The 16,440-nt window shown below is 39.4% G+C and overlaps 1 protein-coding gene across 1 annotated transcript in view; it reads right to left on the reverse strand.

Moving 5' to 3' along the window:
• Window positions 1–3,370: 3,370 nt before the first annotated feature.
• ctnnbl1 (catenin, beta like 1) overlaps window positions 3,371–16,440 on the reverse strand; it is a 39,768-nt gene continuing 26,698 nt past the window's right edge. The window contains exons 14-16 of the mRNA XM_089124358.1: window positions 10,147–10,284; window positions 9,994–10,066; window positions 3,371–3,732 (exon numbers count right to left, since the gene is read on the reverse strand). Of these exons, the coding sequence (XP_088980484.1) occupies window positions 3,644–3,732; window positions 9,994–10,066; window positions 10,147–10,284 (300 nt within the window). The 3' untranslated portion in view covers window positions 3,371–3,643. The remainder of the gene's footprint in view (window positions 3,733–9,993; window positions 10,067–10,146; window positions 10,285–16,440) is intronic.

The raw sequence follows: 16,440 nt of genomic DNA on the forward strand, positions 1-16,440 counted from the left end.
TCAAGATGCAGCCCACATAGATGATGAGGACAGGACGCAAGTATATTACATAAAGTTCTTTAGTGCGCTCGCATAATTGCAGTGTGAAACACAACCAAAACTTTCTGAAAGTATAAAATATCAAAAAGTGAACTTTGGTTTGGACTTTCAGATATGAAAATGCCCTTAAACCCATAAGAGTAGTTTCACGGTTGAATGTGACTAAAAAGGCCCACACATGTGTATACTGTATATATATAGGAAGCACCTTGACACCACTACTTTTTGTCAAGATATAAAAAAAAGAAAACTCAGGGAATGTTAATATCCAACTTCTTACTGACCTACTAAGTTCTTCATGACTCAATCCAACCTTTCCCTGTGACCTGCACAATAGCGAGACTATAAAATGGAAAAAAAAAAAGAACATTCCCGCCACAGGATCGTATCATTTGAGCCGATGCAAAGAGGTGAAAATCAGTGCTCGCCGAGCTCAACTCAATCACTCATAAAAAGACAATTATTCCGAGCTCTTTGAGCTGTGAAATTGCTGTTGAATCACCGTTAGCGCGCCGGTGTCATAATCACTGATAAGAGATGCGTGCTGGGATACCTGCCCTTCCCGTCAATTCAAAATGCAAATAACGATCCGAGTTTTATATGGGTGATTTCAGAGGAAGGGAGGGTGGAAGCAGATGTTGCTCTGCGTGAGTCGCCGCGGCCTCTGCAAACCAACCAGACGAAAGTGATTGGCATTTGCTAGCGACAAGCTTGGCTACGGTAATGAGCGTGTCCTTGAAGCGCGCCAGGCGCTCGCCCTGTTCTCTACTTACCGCTCATTTGCATTGCAAGTTTGATGCGTTGGCAGAGAGGCATCAATAATGTTCTCAGCACATACTATTCATCATGATGTACAATTCAACAGATGGGTAACTGTCGCACATCACCTCCTCCAATTGTCGGGATTCCTCTACAGTATTTACGCCTCCCTCTCTCTGAAAACCATCTCCCTGGTAACAACAAAAACTAGCGGGAAATCACTGGTCTCCAGAGACGCTGGGAAATACAGAGATCTCACAAATAAAGCTGTGCTACGCCAATGGAAGCACGGAAAGGACAGCCAGAGAATATTTAATATGCCAGAAGCATCAGGCGGGAGCGGGGGAAAGTGGAGCTCCTCCGAGGACAAGGCCGATGGATAAACAAGAGAACGTGCGGAGAAAGTGCACTTGTCCCGGGGCTAAAGGACAAGGTGTTATCACGGAAAACGGGTCTAAACAAGGGTCTTTGACTGGTCTAACTGGTGCATGTACAGTCAAACCAAAATGTACTCGGATTCCTTCAACATTTCTCACACTTCGCTATAGTTTAGAAGATGTTAATTATACGAGTTCTCGGATCAGTTGATATTTCACCGGTTTTATCCGTCCTTCTGTTAGACTCTCACACAGGAATTATGTTGAATATCTGTCAGCTGTTAAATTAGATAATACCAGTTTAGCTCAAACTATTACCAAGTAATCCTTCATGTTGTTCAGTCTGTGTGTAAAAAGAGCGTTAAAAAACACTGAACCAAAACATGGGTCATTGATCCCAAATTTGTTTACTAGTAGTAACTGTGAAGAATTTGTGGGTAATATTTCACAGTTTACTTTATTTTACTATCCTCATAGTGTCCTGCACCCACTAGTAAAAAAAAAAAAACATAAAAAATGAAGTCTAAATAATTTTAGTTTTGACTGTAGGACGGGCTTGGAAGCCGGTGTAGGGCGAGCGGCGGTGACCACAGGGGCCTCGATCTGTCGATGTCTGATAAAGTGCCGCTGTAATGAGACTGAGGCACTTAATTAGCTGGAGAAATGCAGCGCCGTCCTTCTCTACACGTCAAACGAAGCCGATTCATCAAGGCCCCGGAGCCACACGAGATGTTTTTGTTACTACAATAATAATTTCCCTTCATAATGTCTGTGTTAAAGCGGTGGCCCTCCAGTGCGTATAAATCCAATGTAATGGCCCCCCGTTTGCTCTGTCGAAGAACTCCTCTGGATTGATTCAATTTGGCTTTAGAGCTTTAACAATCATTCTCAACCTTCAGCTAAAGACTGTCCATACTGAAGGAGAGCTTAGAAAGCAAACTGTCTCTATACGGCAGAACGTTTCCCTGGCCGGGGCGATACATACGCTAACTCCCGCGGGAGAGAGAGGCAGGGATTGTAAATTAACGAGAGGTTAGAAAATGAGAGAGTTGTAGCATCTTTACGCTAGCTCAGCAAGCCTGCTATTAGCAAGGGATTTTGAATGTCTGGCTCATCACCACTGGACAAACATCTAATTAATGGCCATTAGAATCACAGCAGTCGATTCCTCTAATGGAAAGAGAAAGATCAAATCTAAAGCAACTGCAACATAGGCCTATACATATATACATACACTCACCTAAAGGATTATTAGGAACACCATCTTAATACTGTGTTTGACCCCCTTTCGCCTTCAGAACTGCCTTAATTCTACGTGGCATTGATTCAACAAGGTGCTTAAAAATGTTGGCCCATATTGATTGGATAGCATCTTGCAGTTGATGGAGATTTGTGGGATGCACATCCAGGGCACGAAGCTCCCGTTCCACCACATCCCAAAGATGCTCTATTGGGTTGAGATCTGGTGACTGTGGCGGCCATTTTAGTACAGTCAACTCATTGTCATGTTCAAGAAACCCATTTGAAATGATTGGAGCTTTGTGACGTGGTGCATTATCCTACTGGAAGTAGCCAGAGGATGGGGACGTGGTGGCCATAAAGGGATGGACATGGTCAGAAACAATGCTCAGGTAGGCCGTGGCATTTAAACGATGCCCAATTGGCACTAAGGGGCTTAAAGTGTGCCAAGAAAACATCCTCCACACCATTACACCACCACCACCAGCCTGCACAGTGGGAACAAGGCATGATGGATCCATGTTCTCAGTCTGTTTACACCAAATTCTGAATGTCTCAACAGAAACCGAGACTCATCAGACCAAGCAACATTTTTCCAGTCTTCAACTGTCCAATTTTGGTGAGCTCTTGCAAATTGTAGCCTCAAATTTGTAGTGGAGATAAGTGGTACCCGGTGGGGTCTTCTGCTGTTGTAGCCCATCCGCCTCAAGGTTGTGCCTGTGCGTAAATGATCAAATGATAAACAAAAGACTGAAAAGAGAGAAAAGACACAAGTCTTCGCTTAATCAGCTCATCGCCGGAGCGCTGGAGTGGAGAAAAGAGTCATAAACACGACATTTTCCTAAATGATGTTTCAGCAGCACAAGAGTTGTTCCCTGCCTGAATTGGTCCAATGAGACATTAACTCTTCTGGAAGGTGATCTATGAAATCTAGTTAAGGAAACCGCACCAAAAAACCGAAGCACAAACTTTTATTACAAGAAAATGTAAGTTGTTCTGACACAAAATATCCATCCTTAAAAAAAAACAACTATAAACAAACAAAATGTGTCAGATATCAACATTCTATTGGGATACAATCAGCCACGCAAATTTTTCCTTCTCAGCTTCTTTAAAGAAGTCAGGACAGGATGACGATGAAAGTCAAAATCCACGTAGCATCACATAGTCGTCAACCTTACCACGGAAAAATGCTACTAAGAAAAACACATCGAGCTCCAGCCGGATTTTTAGAAGGTCTCAAGTAGTTCCATAATCCTCTTCTGCTCACTTTCCTTAAACTCCTCGCTCTTGCCGTCGCCAATATTTTCTGCATATTCTGGAAAAACGAGAGGAAAGAAGAAACAGGATGTTTAGTAATTTGGATAAATTTCATGTACATAAACCATCCCTGCTAAGAAACCCTCGCTAACGCCGTCTCAAAGGAGAGGCTGCATACTTTAATCCCCAAAAAATAAAAAAATCAAAGTGAGACTTTGCATCCTTGAAAGTATTTTTAAAAAATTTGTCACACATCACTTGACAGCCCACTAGAGTTTATTTTCAGACCTCCTTCGTCATGCATGAGCCATGGATGGAAAAATGACTTTAGAAAAAGCTAAAGTGTGCAGTTCTGGGTTTGAGGTACCGGGATTTAAGAAGTACCGGCAAATAGCTTTAAGATCCGTGGCCGTTTGATGTGCGCCGTTGAGAGCGTGTCCCTCAGTCAGATCAAATCTGCCGTTTTGATTGACGTCTGGCTATTTCGGGACACTCTGGTTTCTTATAACCTGCAGAGAGCTGGATCGGTGCCCGAGAGCTCATAGGGCCACAGACACTACGATAAAGGCAACATATGCTTAAAATGAGACTTTTATGAGCGCAGTGAGGGCACTTGCAACACTCCTCGACTGAGTTTAAGAGACCTTATTGTTGTCCACTGAAGCTCTGAAATGGCAGTAGCATCTGAAAAAGCCAGGTTTGACGTCACTGATCAACCCGACTATCAATGAATAACGATTAGAATTTGTTCCTCCCTCAAAAAAGGGGAAAGGAACCATAAAAACTAAATTCTCACTGTTTGTTCAATACAAAAAATAAGAGCATACAGGTAGGCATCTACATGAGGGCGAGAAAAAATTAAATAAATAATAAAAAATCAGTCATTTGTCTGATAATTCCTTTAAAATGGATCTATATCTTGATTTGTTTTTAGGCTCTACTAGAACAGGTTTTCATGCCTGAATGTTCATAAAACACATTATTTTCCTCATATTCTCCATTGTTGCGGCTCCTCTCTTCCCAGTCTGCCAGTAACGCTCTGTTTAGTTCCTGTCTCTATGAAGCCCCTCCTCCTGAAAAGCACACTGTGCTCTGATTGGTCAGCTGGAGCAGTGTTGTGATTGGTCAATCGCTTCGAGTGTGTTTGGGAAATGTCCCGCCCCTTTTCATAACCACCAGTTTATCACACTACTAACTAACTCAACCAGGCCCCGCCCCTTTATTCTGCGTATGAATTATTTAAATGAGGAATATTGTGACGTGTTTATTCCCGGAAGGAAAATCAAGACTACAATGGAGGCGTTTCAGGTCCGTGAAGGACAGACGGTAGGACCCTAAACGTTCACCTATCATGCATCGACCTCAAATATGGCTTATCATTTGAAACATGCAAGTAGCAGCAACTTTATTAAATTTATTTGTATTAACCTTGATAAATGTGCACTATTATAGGCGTATATCCAAGTTTTTTATGTGGAGTGTGGAAGCTAGCGCATTCACTAGCATTTTTGTCTGCTAGTTTATTTTAATAACTTAAACTACTCTGTCATTTTTAGTCGTACAGATAAGAGTAATACCTCATTCCAAACTATTTTAATTTGTGTAAACTCACAATAACAAAATGTGCATTTATAAAATAAAGAAAACAAACAAGAAGCACTTTCTGCCATCTTGGTTTTCGTGAACTGAAGCACGTCACAAAAATGAACTGAAACTCAGCGGGCGCAGCCCTAAATATTACACTAAAGAAACTTGAAAATGTTAAAAAGCATAATGGGAACGGTTTAAAGATTATTAACGCCCCTTTATGCATTTGACATTTGCTTTTTTCCAAAACACTTTGCATTGAAGGTACAGTTTACATTTTTTAAGTTCTTGCATTTGTAAAGAACCAAACCAATGACCTTGGCGACATGCTCAACAATTTGAGCTATAGGAACGCCATTATTTAAAATAACCAGCATTGATAAATCCTTCACAATAAGACAGGAAAGTGCATCAAGAAAGGAAATCGGGTCCATTTTGATTTGAAGTGTACACCACAAGAGGCAAGCGTGTAAAGGTAGACATGCTCTCGGATTAGTTGCTAAGCCTTGCTCAAGCCCTGGGACAGAGGATCAAACCCAACACTAAATAAATAAATAAATCAATAAGAGGAAGAAAAAGCACAGTGGCACATTAAAACAGAAGCCCGAGGGCTGGAGAAAGTGGCTGGAAACACAGAGCGAGGATTGAGGGAGTCTGCATGCTGGAAGATTTGAGAGGATTATCCATTATGAGCTGCGAGATGCTGGAAAACTCATCCCACTGAAGAGGAGCTTCCCACTGATACCAGTACACACGCAAGGTCACGCTCACAACACAGTGACACAGTCCCTGTGACTCAGACGTGGCCTTGGAGTGCGTCAAGGCTTCTGTAGGCGTTTTCATTTCAGAGTTTCTGCAGCAAAACTCAGCAGATGAGCCTGGGTTCGCCAGCGATTTCCTGCGTAGAAGCGGTTTTCTATCTGGGAAACGCCATTAGCTGAAACTACAGCAAATTAACAATAACACCCGACAACATATAGAACGATAGATGATGGATGGATAGATAAAATGACAGACAGAACGGTAGATGATAGAACAATTGATAGATAGAACGATAGATGATGGATGGATGGATAGACAGAACGGTAGAACAGTAGAACGATAGAACGATAGACGGATAGATATATAGATAGATAGATAGATGGATGGATTGATAGATAGAACGATAGATAGATAGATAGATAGATGATGGATGGATGGATGGATAGAACGATCCATAGAACGATAGATAGAATGATAGATAGAACGATAGATAGATGATGGATGGATAGAACGATCCATGGATGGATGGATGGATGGATGGATGGATAGATAGATAGATAGATAGATGGATAGATGGATAGATGGATAGATGGATAGATGGATAGATGGATAGATAGATAGATAGATAGATAGATAGATAGATAGATAGATAGATAGATAGATGGATAGAACGATCCATAGAACGATAGATAGAATGATAGATAGAACGATCGATAGATAGACAGAACGGTAGATAGATAGACAGACAGATAGATAGATAGATAGATAGATAGATAGATAGATAGATAGATAGATAGATAGATAGATAGATAGATAGATAGATAGATAGATAGATAGATAGATAATGGATGGATAGAATGATAGACAGAACGATAGATAAATAGAATGATTGATAAATAGATAGAACGATAGATGATGGATGGATAGATAAAATGATAGACAGAACGGTAGATGATAGAACGATTGATAGATAGTATGATAGATGATGGATGGATGGATAGACAGAACGGTAGAACAGTAGAACGATAGACGGATAGATATATAGATAGATAGATGATGAATGGATGGATTGATAGATAGATAGAATGATAGATAGATAGATAGATAGATGATGGATGGATAGAACGATCCATGGATGGATAGATAGATAGATAGATAGATAGATAGATAGACAGATAGATAGATAGATAGATAGATAGATAGATAGATAGATAGATAGATAGATAGATAGATAGATAGATAGATAGATAGATAGATAGATAGATAGATAGATAGATAGATAGATGATGGATGGATGGATAGAACGATCCATAGAACGATAGATAGAACGATCGATAGATAGACAGAACGGTAGATAGATAGACAGACAGACAGACAGACAGATAGATAGATAGATAGATAGATAGATAGATAGATAGATAATGGATGGATAGAATGATAGACAGAACGATAGATAAATAGAATGATTGATAAATAGATAGAACGATAGATGATGGATGGATAGATAAAATGATAGACAGAACGGTAGATGATAGAACGATTGATAGATAGAATGATAGATGATGGATAGATAGAACGATCGATAGATAGACAGAAAGGTAGACAGATAGATTTATTCACCATTTTCCGATGCTGCAGAAAATGAAATGGGAAATTTCCATCAGTCAATCCAGAAAACAAACTGCAATAACAGTTAAACCGCAGAGCAAACGCAACCTGTCCGATTCCTCGTGTAACATTTGTTTTCATTTTTTCCCGTGATTGCCTTTAATACGCTGTAAGCACATTTGCAGAACTGAGAGACCTGCGGGCACGACGCCCGGGCACGGCTCTGACACGGCTCAGACACGGGCACAGCTGCTACAGAGGGCAGGTGAAATCTTCAATTTCTCAGCAGAGATCTGCCCACACCAGCTGCTGGGACACACTCTCACACACACACACACACACACTCCTCCAGCAGCTGAGATCGTCCAGACCTGCGGCTCGGATTAAACCCTTCACATGTACACCACACGCCAATCTCAGAGTCTGAAGGACACCACAAACCGCGACTAATCCCAACCAAGGCTTCCAGTGGGTTTGAGATTTCAATCAGGTACACTGGGGGGAAATATCTACAGCATCAAACGCTTTAAATTTACAGTAGTGAAGATGGAAAACCAACCGCTTTTGAAAAGTTGCATAGATTGATTGTCCAGATCAGACATAAATTTGACCACAAAAAATTCGTCCCAAAATTCGAAATTCGTCCCTGTGTGAACAGGCCTTAAAGGGATACTCCACTTTTTTTGGAAATAGGCTCATTTTACCACTCCCCCAGAGTTCAACAGTTGAGTTTTACAGTTTTCGAATCCATTCAGCCGATTTTTTGTCAGTAACCAGACAGTTTCTGGTCTCATTGACTTCCATAGTATATTTTTTTCCTACTATGGAAGTCAATGATTCCAGAAACAGTCTGGTTACTGATACTGATATTCTTCGAAATATCAAAAAATTGGCTGAATGGATTCGAAAACGGTAAAACTCAACTGTTGAACTCTGGGGGAGTGAGTAAAATGAGCCTATTTCCAAAAAAAAGTGGAGTATCCCTTTAAGTTGCAAGGATCAGGAAACTTAATGGCGAAATAAAAAATACACAAATCACAAACATATCCAGTCCTCATCATTCGGATGTAAAACAACATCACGAAATGACCTCCAGACACAATGTTCACTAAACTTTAATAAAAAACAAAAATCTAGCAGAGGTGGGTTCTTCCCGAGAGAAATACTGGATGAAGTATGAAAGAGTAGTGCTTAAAACGAGGGAGGGAGAGAGAGAAAAACAGAAAGCTGTCAAGACTTAATCAAGGTGCTCTGGGCTGAAGAGTGGGCGAAGCCGAACAAGTAATTTCGCTCAAGAGAGAGAGAGAGAGCGAGTGAAATATGCCGCTAGCGAGCAGCACTGCAGCGGACAGCAAACCCTTTGCTTTAGCAACAGGGAATGAGCTGATCGCCCGCGGAAGTGTGTTCTTCAACCGCTTCACACAATCCTCCTGATACTGTTACGCTTTTACACACACCGGACTGCAGAGAGAACCGAGTCTCAAAACTAAGAGTGCTGAAGGTTTGCAAGGCCTCATATAATGACCAAACTATCTATCTCTCTATCTCTCTAACTATCTCTCTATCTATCTTTCCATCTATCCATCTATCTATCCATCCATCCATCCATCCATCCATCCATCCATCTATCTATGTATCTATCTATCTATCTATCTATCTATCTATCTATGTATCTATCTATCTATCTATCTATCTATCTATCTATCTATCTATCTATCTATCCACCCGTCCGTCCGTCCGTCTATCTATCTATCTATCCATCTATCTCTCCATCCATCCATCCATCCATCTATCTGTCTATCTATCCATCTATCTATCTCTCTATCCATCCATCCATCCATCTATCTATCTATCTATCTCTCTATCCATCCATCCATCCATCCATCCATCTATCTCTCTCTCTCTCTATCTATCCATCCATCCTGAATCGTTCCCTATCCCCTATATAGTGCACTATGTGCCAGTCATCAGGTAGAAGATAGTAATCAGCTGCAGCTTCAGCGTCTATGTATAATGTAGGGGGCGGAGCTTCAGATTCTAGAGAGCATTCGATTGGACAAAAAAATATATTTAGAAGCTGAAGTGCAGAGTGATGTCATTACACTTATTGATCCATATGGGTGAAGTGAAAGACTAAGTTTTAAATGCTAAATGCACATTTTATCAGTTTTGAAGCACGTTAAAAGCCAAATTTTGATTTCATGGGGACTTTAAGTGAATAATCTTTCATTTATGTCACAGTGCAAAAAGATCACAATCATAGTAATTAAAATAGCCTTCATTTTAATATACAAAATATAATTTCTCTTTAAATGTTGATGTTAGCATTTTGATAATCTCACAATATCATTTATAATCTTACCTCTCATTATATGCCGAACTATTTTGACGGATCCTCCCCTGAGATTGAGGATCTGATGGACTCTCTGCTGTAACTGGAGGAGAAGACACACAGGATTGAGCTTTAATTCCACCTGAGACGATGCCTGTGTGACGAGGGTTGTGTGTGACGCACCTGAGGAACGCCAGCGCTGCACATCTCCACCATGATGTAACAGATGAGCTGAAGAACGAAGAGTCCGGCGTCGAGCCTGCGCAGGTAAAACTCGTCGTCCATCGCGTCATCGATAATCTCGCCACGCCGCACCATATCCTGAGCAGCACAAACAGAGATTACTGAAAATTAATTCATACTATTATTGCTTAGTGCAAGGCTGTGTTTTAATATAATACATCTATACGCTACCGGTTTCTGAGTGAAGCGGTTTTAGCATGTAAATATTTTTTACATACACAGTGCATATTTTTAATGGCAGCAACCCGTCAAAATAAAAGCTTGATGGTTTAACATTTGAAAATGAATAAATTAATAATTGTATTACTCATTTTTTTATATTATAGTAAATATTAGTAGTATTTTTATTACTCATTTTTTTATATTACAGTAAAAATTAGTAGTATTTTTATTACTCGATTTTTTACACATTACAGAACAATAGTATTATTATAATATATTTCTTTAATTTTCTATTTAATAATAATAAAAAAATGCCAAAAAATGCTTACTGTTGAAAAATTAAAAAAATTTATTACAATATATTTTGCAGTTGGTATATATTGTTTCTATTTAATATTAATCACAATAAATTATTATTATTTTATTGTCAATGAATTGGTGACAAAACTGTGGGAATTTGGCCAATGAAATTTAGTGGGCTATTTTTGTTCAACTTTATGGTTTCTGAAAGCTGCTTCTTGGTTTAGACAAACCCAAGTATGAACACTCGCATTTTTCTCGCAAGTTTTCCTAAATTGTTCAAATTTTACAAGGATTTGGCACTCAAAATTCATACTTTTTTAAAGATATATATCGATACATATCACCCTACTCAGTACTCACTCTTGAATGATTAATTGTTTCCAAGTCTAGCTATTCTATTCATCCATTGAAAATTTGTGTATCTTTTCATACCTAATATGTAATTTTGTTATGTTTTTGCTAATCCTAATTGTTTCACTGTAAGGACCCCTCGAAAACGAGATGATACATCTCAAAGGGTTAATCCTAATAAATTCTAATAATAATAATAGATTGCGGAAAAACTAGTTCTGTTCAATATCGCGAAGCCCTAATAGAGAGATCATAAAATGATGACCAGTAGACTCATAATAAATAAATATTGATTTGCAAGGAAATCCCATTCAGAGCAGTATATTGCCATGCAGCTCCATGTGTTCTCCTCCTGTTAGAAAAGGTTCAGGATAATGTCGTGGGAGCTGATCTCAGATCAGTTTAAAAGGCTGCTTTTTCACAGATTTCAGCTTTTTAGCACCTGCAGCCGAATCTAAAGGGACAAAGACATTTGGCATTAGCTGAATGCTATAATTGCGGCGATTGACACTGGCCTCTCTCCAGGGGATTCAGATCTTTTCCAGCATAAAACACTGGGAAGCACATGAACAGAAAGGCTTGAGAACGCTGCAGAAACAGCAGCTTGGCGAGAGCTGAAGTGCACAGCGGACACGGGTTGCTGAAGGCACACAGAACACAGGCTTACATCGTTGAGAGAGGCTTTCTGGGAGAATTAGATTGGCCAACACCATTCAGATGTTCTGCTGGAAATATAGATGCTTTCACTGCATTTCTAAGAACAGACTGTGATTTAATCCGGTAAACAATAGGATTTTTGAGCCGGGCATGAGGATGAAGGTCAAGTTCCTCCTTTAGAGCAACTCAATAGAGGCTCTTCCTTTTCAAACCAATCATTATTTGTGATTTTTCTCCAATGGGGTCCAACATGTTAAAGGTCTTCAAAGTCTCAAAACGATCCCAGCCGAATAATAACAGTCTTACCTAGACAAACCATCCGCTATTTTATAAAAAAAAATAATGTTTATATACTTTTTAATAGAGCCAGACCGATTTATCGGCCGATATTAGGCATTTTCCAAACTATCGGTATCGGCAGTTATAATGGCCGATAAATGAATATTTCAAAAATAAAATAAAAACGAACGAAACACGCTTGAACCATGTCATTAATGTTGGAGTTTTATAGTTTGCCCACCAGAGGACGCAACACTTGTTTTGTTTTTTCTTGTTTAACACTTTTGACAATGTGTTTCTTTAATAGCGCGTGACAGTTAGCAGTGAGACGCATCATCTCTCCTTGGCCTGTTATATTGAAAATGTATGTTTTACAATTTGCCGTACGACGTTATCCATTGCTAAATTACGGCTCATCATGGACTCGCTAACCACAAAGCTAGCTAATGCCACTATCTGTTGTGACAATAAAAGAAACAAGTTTCTTTTTAAAATGCATCATCATATTATTTTAGTTAAAACTCATAAATAACTACAAATAACTAATGTTGGGGAAATCAGTTAATGTTTTGTTGCGCGTTTCTTAAAAAAAATAAAAAAATATCGGCCGATATATCGGAATATCGGATTTTAAAACCAACAAATATTTGTATTGGTATCGGCCTTCAGAATCCTTTATCGTTCGGGCTCTACTTTTTAACCACAAATGCTCATCTTGCACGAGCTGTGATGCGTCACACGTTACATATAATCACGTTGAAAGGTCAAGCGGGACGTAGGCGTAAGAACAGATCTAGTGTTTATAAAGACTTAATCAAACGCTTTGAGATTCGAAATCATTTCGACTGAAGAACGAAAGACGTGAACATCTCGGATGACGTGGGGGAGAGTAAATTTAAGTAAAATCACATTTTAATGAAAAATTAAAAAGGCAAACATTCATTTTATTAAAACTAATGTGCACTAATGAACATGTTAATTTCAGGAATTTTACTTCATACTTTTATGTGTGCAAAAAAATCTGTTCACCATCACTTGGATGTCAGAACCGGTTGATCTTTCGCATTCGTTACTCGAGTCTCGTTACAGAGGGAAAGCCTTCGGCAAGTCAATTACATCAGTGCAAATAACAAGCGGCTTCACCTCCAGGAACCGAGTGATTTTTAGTCACTTCATGTTGGAGAACGGCAGGCTGGCACAGGTGTTAATATGACAGGCTGAACAAAGCAGCGCCGGGACCTGTGATCCAGTCTCACGGGACACACCAAATTAATCCCAGCACACCCTGCCAAACGCTTCCTCCGAGGATCCTTCCCAAAGAGTGCTGCGGTAAAGCGAGATGGCACCGAACGCGGAGGGGGTTTTATGGGGTCTGTGTTTAGGAAATGCAATCCGGAGAGAATTTGTGGCTGTCATTAGGCAGTAAAAGGAGGCGAGACGGGTCGGCTGACGGCGCTCCGAGGCGTCCTTAAACAAGGGCTCTGCTTTGGGTGATATAGTTTTATAGCGCTCGGAGAAAGCTGGGAGCGCCGGATCCATCTGGAGGGAGTGCCGGTGCGTTCAGTCGACGGGAGTGAAACAAGACCGGACATTTCCACACTCATATTCCTGTCACCGCCTCTCAGACACGATTTACAGGCCTGAAGAACACGCAGAGGAGAGGCAGAGCGGGGGGAGGGGGAACTTGCGCACACACACACACACACACACACACACACACGGTTTTACACCTGTACAAAGATCTGAAATATGATCAATGACTTCCCCATACACACACTCACACACACGACAAGGTTTACACCTGTACAGAGACCTGAAATACGATCAATGACTTCCCCATACACACACACACACACACACACACGACACACACACACAAACGGTTTTACACCTGTACAAAGATCTGAAATATGATCAATGACTTCCCCATACACACACTCACACACGCACACACACACACGACAGGGTTTTACTCCTGTACAAAGATCTGAAATATGATCAATGACTTCCCCACACAAACACACACGCTCAAACACACACACACACACACACACACACAACATGGTTTTACACCTGTACAAAAATCTGAAATATGATCAATGACTCCCCCATACACACTCAAACATACACACACACACACACACACAAAACATGGTTTTACACCTGTACAAAGACCTGAAACTAAAGCTGGTCGAAATATATGATCAATGATTTCCCCATACACACTCTCACACACACACAAACATACAAATACACACACACACAACACGGTTTTACACCTGTACAAAGACCTGAAATATGATCAATGATTTCCCCATACACACTCTCACACACACACACACGTCTAAATGGGGACTCTCCACAGTCATGTTTTTATACTGTACCAACTGTATATTCTGTCCCCTCACACTAACCGACCCCTAAAACACTAAACTTTCAGCATTTTTACATTAAAAAAACAAACAAAACATTTAATTACTAAATTTTTATACTAGATTTACAAATTATTACGTCTCTAAAGGGGCCGATGATGATCTTGTCTTTGTTAAAATGGCATTGAAAGTCCACTTGGATTACTGCATATATTCCTAGATGGACTTAATCCGCTCTGAAAGACGACTGGTTGGTTAATATGATCATTTCTCTTAGTTTGGGGATCTTTTTTTTATTATTCAAGACATCTCGATGTCAAGCATGTTGAGAAAACCCAACCTAAAGAAGCCGTGAACACAGAACGCCCGTCTTAAACACACATTAGGATGGATGAGACACGAGCCGCAGGAGTCCTGATCAGTGCCCAGCTCACATCCACACACACACGCCAATATCCTTCAGCTCACACACAATGCACGAACACACACGCACGCAAACTGTATGAATCACCCACGCACACACTGTACAATCACACACACACATACAGTATAATCACACACACAGCACAGCCTAACCCACTAACACAACACACATACCAGTTACACAATGAGCATTAATCACCCCAACCTGCCAATTATCATCCATTAAGATCTGCCTTTAATCATCTCCACTTTAATTAACACTGGCTGAAAAAAAGTCTTTAAACACACACACACACCTGTGACCACATGCCAATTAAATGCCAACTAAAAAAATAAAATAATCTTTTTTAAATTATATATTTAATATAAATTAATTATATATTATTACAATTATATATATATATATATATATATATATATATATAATTTTTTAAATTATTATTATATATCATTACAATTAATTATATATATATATATATATATATATATATATATATTATTACAATTAATTATATATATATATATAATTTTATAAATTATTATTATTATATATTATTACAATTATTTATATATTATTACATTTCTTCTTAATAATAATAATAATAATAATAATAATAATGTATTATGTATTATATTATAATGTAATAATATCATATTGTGAACTATTGCAACAAACATCACAAACTTTTTACATCATTAAAAAAAAAAAAAGAATACAACGACTCAAACTCTAAAAGATAAATCATGGTTTCAGCGTTTGGCTTGATGGACCCACAGACAAGCCAAACACTGAGCACCGCTAACATGCAGCCGGTCGTGTGTGTGTGTGTGTGTGTGTGTCTGAAGCGTGCTGTGGTTCATCAGCAGCAGATCCTCCAGTCCTGTGGTTGGCGAGGTGGAGCGAACTGGGTGGGTTCACAGATGCTCACTTTGACTGAGATCTGGGGGATTTGGACACCATGAACTCTTCATCATGTTCCTCAAACCATTCCTGAACTTCCACCCGGAAACCAACTGGACATGAGGATGCTTAGAGCAACGTTTAGTCACACCAGAGCAACTCCCATCATCCCACAGTCGCTGCATTTCCATTACCCTTCAATTTGCGCAAATTGCGAAATGAAAATACGCTCAATGGAAACACGTCAATTTCGCAAAAATGTATTGCAAAAACGTTTTTACGCTCGCATGAGGAGGTTTTCCAGCCAATTCATTTCAAAAAATGTTTTTTTTCTCTCAAAACTGCCATTAAAACGGGTTTCGCGCATGTACAGTCACCTGACTCACCTGACAGAGGACGGGGTGTGTTTTGGGTCCGTGTCCGGTCCGCAAATAATAGTAATGATTATCGGAGGCGGGGCTCATTTGCATATTCATAGAATGAGGCGAGGGTGTCGAGTTACATTCAAGATATTTTAAGGCATGATGATTTTTTTAAAGGAAAAAACACTTAAACATGTAATTTTGGTGATCAAAGATGAGTTTTAAGGGATAAAATTATTGACTACAATTATGGATTTTAATATGTGGCCAGCGATATTCGCTTCACCTGTGACTGCTCAATGTTTTGGCTCATCGGTGTATGTACATTGATATATACAGGTATATATAAGATTTTTTTTGAATGCAGTAGTCATATATATGCATACATGACTTAATGAATAAAAAAACGAATTATTATTATTAT

This window comes from Pimephales promelas, chromosome 20 (genome assembly GCF_988280905.1).
Source record: "Pimephales promelas chromosome 20, fPimPro1.hap1.1, whole genome shotgun sequence".
Classification (NCBI taxonomy): Eukaryota; Metazoa; Chordata; class Actinopteri; order Cypriniformes; family Leuciscidae; genus Pimephales; species Pimephales promelas.